At 35.1% G+C, this 12,768-nt stretch overlaps 1 protein-coding gene across 4 annotated transcripts in view; it reads left to right on the top strand.

Annotated features, from left to right (window-relative positions):
- Window positions 1-12,768, top strand: part of LOC130229819 (disks large homolog 4) — a 275,300-nt gene that overhangs the window by 164,596 nt on the left and 97,936 nt on the right. Inside the window, exon 1 of one of the 4 annotated variants that reach the window (XM_056458814.1) lies at window positions 10,968-11,081. The exons of the other annotated variants lie outside the window; for them this stretch is intronic. Coding sequence (XP_056314789.1) covers window positions 10,992-11,081 — 90 coding nt within the window. The 5' untranslated portion in view covers window positions 10,968-10,991. Of the gene's footprint in view, window positions 1-10,967; window positions 11,082-12,768 lie in introns of those variants that run through there. 4 annotated transcript variants of the gene reach the window in all.

The following is a 12,768-nucleotide window of genomic DNA, read 5'->3' as shown; positions in this document are numbered from 1 at the left end:
TTTATTTAAAGTAAGGCTTATATTTTATTAAATATGATGTTGTTTTGAGTGCATGGTCAATACCTAAAGGAATTTTTAAAAAGGGCAAAAATTGACTCATGTTTCTTGCTTCTCACTTTTACCATTTGTGACCAACTCCCATCATGAATTATCTGAAAAAGATTCTGGGAAATGGTTTACTGAATGTGGGAACCCTGAGAAAGTTGACTTGTATCTGAAGATTTATGAGGAAAAATGTCTTTAAAGGAGGGTGTTACAGTGACATTACCATAGTTTAGGAGTGTGTGTGCACCTTAATTTCCGTAACCTTTGCGTGTCCCTTTAAAAGTGTGTCACTAATGGTGTGTCCAGGTGGCTAAATGGTAAGTCTGGGCATCAGTTTGCCTGTGCCAGCGTGACCGTCTGTGTGCCAGTGGGATCACTGAGAGGACACTGATTTCCATAATGCTTGCATCAATGAGGATGTATTGCTGAGAGAATACAGTACTAAACAAACTTTTTTTGGTCCTGATTATAACAAAGATTTAGTATTACAACTTAAGTCAGAATTATAAGCCCCCCCCCCTTTATTTTATTTTCAATTCCTGTTTAAACATAATAGTTTTTATAACTCATTTCTAATAACTGATTTATTTTAGCTTTGGCATGATGACAGCACATAATATCTGACTAGATATTTGTCAAGATACTAGTATTCTGCTTAAGGTGACATTTAAAGGCTTCACCAGGTTAATCAGGTTAGTTAGGCCATTAGTCTATAGAGGGCTAATAATTTTGTCCTTAAAATGGTTTTTAAAAAATTTAAAACTGCTTTTATTCTAGCCAAAATAAAACAAATAAGACTTTCTCCAGAAGAAAAAAAATTATAGGAAATACTGTGAAAATTTCCTTCCTCTGCTAAACGTCATTTGGGAAATATTTAAAACAGAAAATTCACAGGAGGGGGAATAATTCTGACTTCAACGGTATGGATATAGATTTTAATTATTCTTATGAGTTAGCATTTATTTGTAATATGTTCGGTTTCACTGTAGTTTTAGCAATTTGTAGTTTTTTGTTTTGCTTTAAAATATCTATTTAAGAAAGTCTTCTAATGTAGTTTATTTATCTATAACTATCAATTGTATTTATTAGGATCTACACTGTAGTTAGTTAGTTGTTTAAAGTCTTATTTGATTTATTTCGGCTAGAATAAAAACAGTTTTTAATATTTTTTAAAACCATTTTAAGGTCAATATTATTCGCCGAACAGAATAAACCATCATTATACAATACCTTGCCCAATACCTTGCCTTATTAACCTACTTAAGCCTTTAAATTTCACTTTAAGCCAAATACTACTATCTTGAAAAATATCTAGTCAGATATTATGTGCTGTCATCATGGCAAAAATAAAATAAATCAGTTATTAGAAATGAGTTATTAAAACTATTATTTTTAGAAATGTGTTGAAAAAACGTTGCATGGTTGTTTGTGCCAGGTGGGCTGGTCTGAGTATTTCAGAAACTGCTGATCTACTGGGATTTTCATGCACAACCATCTCTAGGGTTTACAGAGAATGGTCCGAAAATATCCAGTGAGCGGTAGTTCTGTGAACGCAAATGCCTTGTTGATGCCAGAGGTCAGAGGAGAATGGCCAGACTGGTTCCAGCTGATAGAAAGGCAACAGTAACTCAAATAAGCACTCATTACAACCGAGGTCTGCTGAAGAGCTTCTCTGAACACACAACACGTCCAACCTTGAGGCAGATGGGCTACAGCAGCAGAAGACCACACCGGGTGCCACTCCTGTCAGCTAAGAACAGGAAACTGAGGCTACAATTCACACAGGCTGATATGATATATTATTACCTTAAGGATCAATTTTATAGCTTAAAGTTACATATTACCACATACAATTCACACAGGCTCACCAAAATTGGCCAATAGAAGATTGGAAAAGCGTAACCTGGACTGATGAGTCTCGATTTCTGCTGCAACATTCGGATGGTCGGGTCAGAATTTGGCTTCAACACCATGAAAGCATGGATCCATCCTGCCTTGTATCAACGGTTCAGGCTGGTGGTGGTGGTGTAATGGTGTGGGGGATATTTTCTTTGCACACTTTGAGCCCATTAGTACCAATTAAGCATCGTGTCAACACCACAGCCTACCTGAGTAGTGTTGCTGACCATGTCTATCCCTTTATGATCACAGTGTACCCATCCTCTGATGGCTACTTCCAGCAGGATAACACACCATGTCATAAAGCTCGAATCATCTCAGACTGGTTTCTTGAACATGACAATGAGTTCACTGTACTCAAATGGCCTCCACAGTTTCCACATCTCAATCCAATAGAGCACCTTTGGGATGTGGTGGAACGGGAGATTCGCATCATGGATGTGCAGCCGACAAATCTGCAGCAACTGCATGATGCTATCATATCAATAAGGAGCAAAATCTCTGAGGAATATTTCCTGTAACTTGTTGAATCTATGCCATGATGGATTAAGGCAGTTCTGAGTGCAAAAGGGGGTCCAACCCGGTACTAGTAAGGTGTACCTAATAAAGTGGCCGGTGAGTGTATATTTATAATTCATGTTAACTAACATAATATTATCAAATTAAGTCTTATTGTAAATTGTTTCCAAAACATGCTATATAATATGAAATCATCCATATTACTGGACTGAACAACCTCCTAAACAACCTAGCAACCACTCGGAATACCTTAGCAACTGCATAATAATGCCATAGCAATCACTCTAAATATCCAAACATTAAGCCAGTTTTGCAAAGTCTCGCACTTTCTTCAGACAATACTGATATGCAGCTATCTTTTTATTATTATTATTATGGCTGCACGGTGGCACAGTGGGTAGCACGTTCGCCTCACAGCAAGAAGGTCGCTGGTTCAAGCCTCAGCTGGGTCAGTTGGCATTTCTGTGTGGAGTTTGCATGTTCTCCCCATATTCACGTGGGTTTCCTCCGGGTGCTCTGTTTTCCCCCACAAGTCCAAAGACTGGAAGGGCATCCGCTGCATAAAACATATGCTGCATAAGTTGGCGGTTCATTCCGCTGTGGTGACCCCAGATTAATAAAGGGACTAAAACTATTATTTATTTAGTTATTTATTTTTGTGCTCACCATCCCATGACAGCTATAGGGACATTCTATGGTGCGGTGTGCTTGTATGTGTGTGTTGGTGTGTGCTCATTCTCATCGCCCAGCGCAGCTTGAGCAAAACGCTTTATGTGTGTGTTTGGATTTGATGTGATTACCTTTTGCTACAGTGCGCTCCTCTAGGCTCTGCACTTGCCACACTCTCTACATATTTAGCATTTTTTTTCTCCACTACTTCTTGAAAATATATATATAAATAAATCCTGCCGTGTGAGTGTGAGGCTTTGGATGTCTATTCAAAGGTTCTAGCTCACTAATGAATGTTTAAAGTTGTCCCTGCAGCTCTAAGGTAATTACTGAACAGACTTTTGCTGAGACAAATGGTCTGGGGGATCCAAACGGGAGAGAGAGAGAGAGAGTGGGTGGAAATAGAGGCAGAGAGAAGGACTGAGATAAAGAAAAGGGGAAGAAGAGAGTGCATTTCTCATTTAGGTGAGCCTGTCAACTTGGAGTGTGTTACATAACACTTGTGCACACACACATACTTCTGTGGTGAAAAGCATTGTGGGATATTTGCGCTTCCTGAGGTTAATGACGTTCAGCTGGCATGCAGGTTTACAGTGATTATTGTGGCATGGTCTCATTATGCACGCCGATTTAATTCTTGAGCTGACATCCAGTTACACTGAAAAACAATATGATTCGTTGGATTTACTTAATTTCTTTAAGGTAAGTGGTTGCAAACAATTTATATGGGCTGGATTTAAACGAACAAATTAAGTTGAACATCTCTAAATTGAATTTGTATCAATTCAGCCCATACGGTGAATCCAGAAAGTATTCATGGCACTTCACTTTTTCCACATTTTTAATGTTACAGCCTTATTACAAAATGGATTAAATTAATTTGTTTCCTCAACATTCTGAACACAATACTCCATAATGACAATGTGAAAATGTATTAAAAAATAAAGTGGTAGCAATACATAGAGTAATGTTACATATAAATACATAAAAACTTTAAAAAGACATCGTTAAATGTTTAAAAATGTGTAAATTATTTTAACGATGCGTGTCTTTAGCTTGTAGTTACCGATAATAATGCTACTAATATGATAAGTCTTGTTAAAATTTCAGGACTGGGAATAGACTTTAAAACGCACTTTTGATCAGGTATGCAACGCAGACGTTCCATTGGGGTCCTAACCGAACTCGATTGCAGGGGCACTCGATTACTCACCTCACCGTAAACGCCCAAATTCCCCTGTATCATTTGGTTTTGTAAAGCCAATGCTATAAAAATAGTTTTGCAAATATATATAGTTTTTTTATCGCAAATATTTTAGTTTTTTTTTTTTGCACTGCTTGATTTTTATTTGCAGTTCTTTCTTTTTTGTTTGCAAGTAGCATTTTTATTTCTCAAAACTTAATTTTCCCTTAGCAGTTCTTTATTTTTGTTAGCAAAATTTAATTTTATTATTTATTATTATTTATTATTATTATTATTATTATTATTATTATTATTATTATTTGTCCTCTTCCTGATTTCCCAACCTCCCTTCTCCTCCTCACTATTATCAGTATTTCTATTACTTTTGTTACCATTATTATTATTACTGTTATGACTTGTCCTCCTGTTATCTCCTCATTATCATTATTACAAGTATTTCTAGTAGTAGTAGTCATTGTGGTAGTAACGATTGTAGTTGGGATTGTTGAAGTAGTAGTTGTAGTAGTTTCTGTAGTTGTAGATATCGTTGGTATAGTGGTATCAGAAGTAGTAAAGGTGTAGTAGTAGTCATGGTAGGTGTAGTAGTATCAGAAGTAGTAGATGTTGTAGATGTTGTAGTAGCAATGATCGTTGTAGTAGTATCAGTAGTAGTAGATGTTGTTGTTGTAGTATTAGTAGTAGTAGTCATTGTTGTAGTAGTATCAGTAGTAGTAGATGTTGTTGTAGTAGTATCAGTAGTAGTAGTCATTGTTGTAGTAGTATCAGTAGTAGTAGACACTGTAGTAGTATCAGTAGTAGTAGATGTTGTTGTTGTTGTAGTATTAGTAGTAGTAGTCATTGTTGTAGTAGTATCAGTAGTAGTAGACACTGTAGTAGTATCAGTAGTAGTAGATGTTGTTATTGTAGTATTAGTAGTAGTCATTGTTGTAGTAGTATCAGTAGTAGTAGACACTGTAGTAGTATCAGTAGTAATAGATGTTGTTGTTGTGGTAGTATCAGTAGTAGTAAGTGTTGTTGTAGTAGTATCAGTAGTAGTAGACACTGTAGTAGTATCAGTAGTAATAGATGTTGTTGTTGTGGTAGTATCAGTAGTAGTAAGTGTTGTTGTAGAAGTATCAGTAGTAGTAGGTGTTGTTGTTGTAGTATCAGTAGTAGTAGGTGTTGTTGTAGTAGTATCAGTTGTAGTAGAGGCAGTAGTACTATCAGTTGTAGTAGACTGCCGCTGTAGTAGTATCAGTAGTAGTAGACGTTGTTGTAGTAGTATCAGTAGTAGTAGATGTTGTAGTAGTTGTATCAGTTTTAGTAGACACTGTAGTAGTATCAGTAGTAGTCATTGTAGTAGTATCAGTAGTAGTAGACATTGTAGTAGTATCAGTAGTAGTAGACATTGTAGTAGTAGTAGTAATAGTCATGGTTGTGGCTGTAGTAGCAGTAGTAGTTGTAATATTAGTAACTTTCTGTAGTAGTAGTTGGTGTAGTACTCGTGATTTATTATTATTGTTGTTGTGAGTTATTATTACTGTTGTCCTTTCTTTCTTTTTACTGTCACTATCATACATTACTAGCATTGTTGTCACTCCTTACCACTTACTGTTTTTTTTCTATCTGTTTTATTTATATCTGTGATTCTTGCTTCATTTATTGACTGTTATTGTCCCTTATGTATGTACTCTGACCTGTCCACCAAGTTACCTTTACATGCACGCACACACACATACATACACAAACGCGCACATATACACACACGCACCTGCCAGTACCTGATTGTATTGTTGTTGCTTTTGTTTTTTGTTGTTTTGTTGATGTTTCATTTTATTTGTATTTGTATGATCCCAATTTGTGTACCTTTTGCATATTCTAATAATTATATATATATATATATATATATATATATATATATATATATATATATATATATATATATATATATATATATATAAAATAAATACATTTAATTTCTCAAAAATCATATTTTACTTTGCGATTATTTTTGGAGATTTGCATTTATTTATTTATTTTTGCTCAATACTTTGTTTTTGTTTGCAAAACTTTCTTTTATTTTGTAAGTATATATGGCCCTAGACCAGGCATGGGCAAACTTGATCCTCGAGGGCCGGTGTCCCTGCAGAGTTTTGCTCCAACACTAATCAAACACACCTGAACACCCTAATTAGTGTCTTCAAGATCACTAGAAAGCTACAAGCAGGTGTGTTTGATTAGGGTTTGTGCAAAACTATGCAGGGACACCGGCCCTCCAGGATTGAGTTTGCCCATCCCTGCCCTAGACTGACTCCATATACTGTATTTGGTGCTCTCCAGAAATGTATATAGCGGTACGTTTTCAGAATGGGTTGGATTTAATGCTTTTCGGCTGTGTTTTAAATGAAATCATGTTTAAAATAAGAGTCAAATGTTTTTTTTCTATTAATTTTGCAACCAAAACATAACTGTTATTATGATAAAAAACAATAAACTTCACAAAGGATGAAGTATTTTTTAATTCATCCAAAGTCATTTTCCCCCCGCTCTGACAGCATGCAGCATACTCTTTCCTTTTTTTATTTTAATTGACACGAAGCGCTTTTCAATTTCAAATCTCGTTGTTTTATTGTGATCTTTCCCTGTATTTACCTCTGTAATCCATTAACCTCTGACTCTGCCGTCATCATGCATAAGCATTGATTGTACATCTGTCAGAGATGCAGAATAAAACGACGCGCTGTACTCTGCAAGCTCTTCTGCCTCTCCTTCAGCTCAACCTTTAAGCAATATTTATGTATAAGGCAAGGCAGTTTAAAGCGGGCCATTATCATAGGTCTTATTTCCCAAAGGACATCGCTGTTGTGCAGCCGGATTAATTCTGGAATGCTGGAAGTCTCTTCAGTGGTGAATATGAAGTGCTGTGAGGATCTGCAATGCTCTGGAGTGCAGTATAGCTCCAGTAGATCTGCAGACTCAGCACTCCCCTGTGTCACACACACACACTCACTCTGCAAATGAACCGGAAATACACTACAGAGTATTGCTGGGTATATTGTAGGATGTGTTGTGGTGGTATCCTGTATGCCGATGGTTTAATAAAGTACTGCAAGGATGATTTTAGCATTTATTATTAAAATGTTACTATCATTTTTGGGGGTCTTAAATAATGTTATGCATGCAGCTCAAAGCTCCCCATTGACTGTAGGTGAAAGTGAAAAAGCATTAAATTAATAATACTTATATTGAAGGAGACCTATTATGCCCCCTTTTATGAGATATAAGATAAATCTCTTATGTCCCTAGAGTGTGTATGGGAAGTTTCAGCTCAAAATGCACCACAAATAATGATTTATAACTCTTTAAAACTGACTCTTTCAGGCTTTGATCCGAATTGTGGCATTTTGGTGACTGTCACTTTAAATGCAAATGAGATCATGCTCTTTTCAAAAGAGGGCGGGAGCTACAAATGCCTGTGTGTCAGCATAGTGGCAGATTTAAAAACAATACTGACATCGTATGCTAGGGTTAACAACTCTGGTTGCCCCAAAATGGCGGGAGCCCTTAGAATCGCCCTAACCCCTCCCCCTAGTGGCGCCCCTGTTTCTATGCTAATGAGGAGGGGGGGATGCAGGGGGCGGGGTAGAGGAGATACATTTTTACCATTAGAAGCTGGTTATATACACACACTGCTGCTTATATTTTTGCATAATAGGTCCCCTTTAGGGCAGATTTACTTTCACAAATTAAAAGACCCCAAAATGAGATTCAGCACACACTGAAAAGTCAAAATGTAAATGCCTTAAAAGAAGGACGTGATTAAGGTGTAACTGTGATTCGGGCAGAAGGGTCACAAAAACGAAATAAGAAAAAAGTAATCTTTGGTATTATCTCTCTTTTTTTAAAAGAAATATCTATGATAAGGAAATATAACATTAGCAATGTATCCAAAGTCCATATTTTAATAAATAACTATTGCAATTAGGGAGAAGCACTTTAGCATCGAGAGCAACACAGTGTCAGTACATTTAGACTTGTTTTCAGTTGCTGTGTATGGTTAGAGAACACTTAGTCTTGTTTTCAGCTGGTTGTGTATTGCTTTGCTTCTTAGACTTTACACACCTGAAACTTGTCTATAGCACTTATTCACTGCTGCTCTTATAGTTGTGTAAATTGCTTCCTAGTCCTCATTTGTAAGTCGCTTTGGATAAAAGCGTCTGCTAAATGACTAAATGTAAATGTAAATGTAAATTATTCATACAATTACACTTTAATTATATTATATTTTAAAATATATAATTATTATATTTTAAAAATATATATACACACACATTTATATATCATTTATACATATTATGTATTAAATTACCCATTACATTGTATTTTATTAGTGTCTACCCCAACCCTACCCCTCACAGTAATGTATAAACAGTGGTTATAATGATAATTATTTATATTATTTATTAAATTACCCATTAAATTGGATTTTATTAATGTCTCCCCCTAGCCAACTCTAAACCTACTCTTTACAGCAATGCAAAAATAGTATAATAGTTTAATGAGAATTGTTAAATTTATTTATTAAATTACCCAGTAATTCTACTTTATTAGTCTACCCCAGGGGTCGGGAACCTTTTTTCAGCAAAGAGCCATTTCAGATTTTTTTTTATCAAATGCATTTTTTTAAAGAGCCATTGGGGGTGTGTATAAATAACAAAACCTTTTTTTAATATATATATATTTTGTTTATTTATTTATAAAACAAAACCTTCATTTATGTCCATGAACAACTCAAAAATAATCAAATTTTTATAGATTTTTTTTTCTTTTTGCCCTCGCCACTCATGAATGAATTGGTGCCACAATTCAAGTTAAACCACAGGGCCACACATGAGCATTAGTTGAAATGTCCATTTATTGTAAACTGAGTTTTTATTTATTTTGCTGTAAAAATGTGATATAAAGGGAATTGCAAATTGTATTTTCAATAGGAAACTGATTTTTAGTTATGATTTTTTTTACTTTAAAATATTATTGAAGAGAGACAGCTGGAGAGCCACATATTTATGGTGAAAGAGCCACATGTGGCTCCTGAGCCATAGGTTCCCTACCACTGGTCTACCCCTACCTAAATCCAACCCTACCTCTTACAGTAATACAAAAACGGTATTTATTATGATAATTAGTTATATTATTTATTAAATTACCCATTAAATTGTATTTTATTAACATCTACCCCTACCCAAACCTACCCCTCACAGTAATGTAAAAACTGTGATTATAATGAGAATTTTTAATATTATTTATTAAATCATCCATTACATTGTATATTATTAAAGTCTGCACCCATCCAAGCCTAAACGTACCCCTTTCAGTAATGCAAAAACAGTAGTCATAATGAGAATTATTTATATTACTTATTAAATTACCCATTAAATTGTATTTTATTAACATCTACCCCTACCCAAACTTACTCCTCACAGTAATGTAAAAACAGTAATTATAATAAGAATTGTTTATATTATTTATTAAATTACCCATTACATTGTATTTTATTAGCGTCTACCCCACCCCAACCTTCACCGTAATGTAAAAACAGTGATTATGATGAGAATTATTTATATTACTTATTAAATTACCCATTAAATTGTATTTTATTAACATCTACCCCTACCCAAACCTACCCCTCACAGTAATGTAAAAACAGTGATTATGATGAGAATTATTTATATTACTTATTAAATTACCCATTAAATTGGATATTATTAGAGTCTACTCCAACCGAACCCTAAACCTACCACTTAAAGTAATGTAAAAACAGTAATTATAATGAGAATTGTTTATATTATTTATTAAATTACCCATTACATTGTATTTTATTAGCGTCTACCCTAAACCTACCCCTCACAGTAATGTAAAAACAGTAGTTAATATTTATATTACTTATTAAATTACCCATTAAATTGTATTTTACCCATACCCAACCATAAGGCTACCCTTCAGAGTAATGTAAAAACTGTATTTATTACAATAATTATTATATTATTTATTGAATTACCCATTACATTGTATTTTTTTAACGTCTACCCCAACCCTACCTCTTACAGTAATGCAAAAACAGTAGTTATAATGATAATTATTTATTAAATTACCCATTAAATTATATTTTATAAGCGTATACCCTAATCCCTCACAGTAATGTAAAAAAATTATTATTGTTTATTACAGTCTCACAAAAAGTATCCGCAGCTGTATCCCTTCTAGACTTCACCCAATGGATCGTCTCGCGCCCTCTCCTCTGTTCGCGGTTTCTCGATAAATTTGCTATGATAGTTCTGAAGCAACTGTGACGCCATTCTTACAATTATAATATCACAAATATACCGCTTATAAAGCATTCGGTCACTTCATCCATGCGCGGTGCATGATATTACGAACCACTGTCGCGTTATAAACTTTACGCGCTTGGAGAGCCTCGCCTTCTGTTTGATTGCGTCCATCAAATGCGTCGTGCGTGAATGTCTTATTCAGCCAGTGTCAGATGTAAAGCGCAGGCGTGTCCCTCCTCCTCCTCCCCCTCTTCATTTTCTCCTCCTCCGGTTTCCCCGTGCTCGTCGTGAGGAGCTCCGGTGTCAGTCTCCGGTCTCAGTCCGGTGTTGTTCCGCGCTCCGCAAGGATGTTTGTGTCCGTGTGGTACGCCAAGAAAATGGGCCGGCGTTTCATCAACAACGTACGGAAAGCTAAAAAACAACGCCACCGTATTATGGTAGGAACTGCTGGCTTTATAATATACACTGACATTTGGTTTTGCGTGTTTTATTGCTGAGGGAAAGTGCACAAGGCATCTAGCGGAATTTCGAAGCTGATTTGTAAACGATATAATAATGGATCGGAAGAGAGACCGGAGAAAGTGAGTTAGTGTTTGATGTTGTAGGAAATTCGTGTTTCATCATTTTAATGTCCTCCTATTTAAGTGGTAGTTCACCACAAAAAGGACAATTCTGTCATATACTCGAGTTTCTCTCTTCTGTTAAACACATAAGAAGATATTTTGAAGAATGCTGATAAAAACCTGTCACCATTGACTTCCATAGTATTTTTTTCTTCTATGGATGTCAATGGTTCTCAGCTTTCTTCAAAATATCTTATTTTGTGTTCTGTCATCATTTACTCAACTTTCTTTCTTCTGGATTAAGGTTAAACACATATGAAGATATTTTGAAGAATGCTGAATAAACCTGTCACCATTAACTTACATAGTATTTTTTTTTTCTTCTATGGATGTCAATGGTTCTCAGCTTTCTTCAAAATATCTTATTTTGTGTTCTGTCATCATTTACTCAACTTTCTTTCTTCTGGATTAAGGTTAAACACATAAGAAGCTATTTTGAAGAATGCTGATTAAAAACCTGTCACCATTGACTTCCATAGTATTTGTTTCATACCATGGAAGTCAATGGTTCTCAGCTGTCTACAAAATATCTTATTTTGTCTTCTGTCATCATTTACTTGTTTTAAAGCGTGGGTTTCTTTTTTTCTGTTAAACACATAAGAAGATATTTTGAAGAATGCTGAAAAAACCATTTACTTCCATAGTATTTGTTTTCTTACTATAGAAGTCAATGGTTCTCATCTTTCTTCAAAATATCTTATTTTGTCTTCTGTCATCATTTGCTTGTTTTAAACCTTGAGTTTCTTTTTTCTGTTAAACACATAAGAAGATATTTTGAAGAATGCTGAAAACCTGTCACCATTGACTTCCATAGTATTTATTTTACCTACTATGAAGGTCAATTGTTTTCAGCTTTCTTCAAGATTTCTTCAGATCTTTCTTCAGATTTCCGTTTGATGTTCTGCAGGAAATATTCTTGCATTCTTGTGGGAATTATAATTGACCCACTTGGAGTTATGGATCCATGATGATCTTGTTGTGTTAGAAATGTTGTATGTTACGTGGATGTTGGAGGCATCAGATTGGTTAAACTGGTGCTCAGAGGTGCGTCAGAAGTTTGGAAAGTTAAAATTAGGGTGTCTGCATGTGAAATGGTGCTTTCGACAAATGGCCGAGCAGCTTTAAATAATAGATGAGATGATTAATGAAACTGAAGGGATTAAATAGAAGAGTTAAAAACAGGACACCTGAGCTTGTTTATAGTACATGCTAATTTATTAAGGTCTGCATAAAATCAAAATTAATTTTGCAAGCACAAGTTGCTAGTTTTAAAGTCCACAGACAAAAAAACAAAACAAAAAACAGTTAGTTTTGGCAATAATTAATCAAAATCTGACTATTTGCTTCCACTCTGGGATGCAACCCAGTACTGGGAAACACCCACCACTCTCACCAGAGCCGCCGTGATGCCTTTTTTAATAAACATTAAATGTGAATGTTCGTAAGCAATGGGACATAGGGGGATAACTGGGAATAGAACACAACCAGGAGCTTCTAACTA

This window comes from Danio aesculapii, chromosome 5 (assembly GCF_903798145.1).
Source record: "Danio aesculapii chromosome 5, fDanAes4.1, whole genome shotgun sequence".
Taxonomy (NCBI): Eukaryota; Metazoa; Chordata; class Actinopteri; order Cypriniformes; family Danionidae; genus Danio; species Danio aesculapii.
Note: the sequence above shows the minus strand (reverse complement) of the source record. Positions and strands in the feature narration are given on the sequence as shown.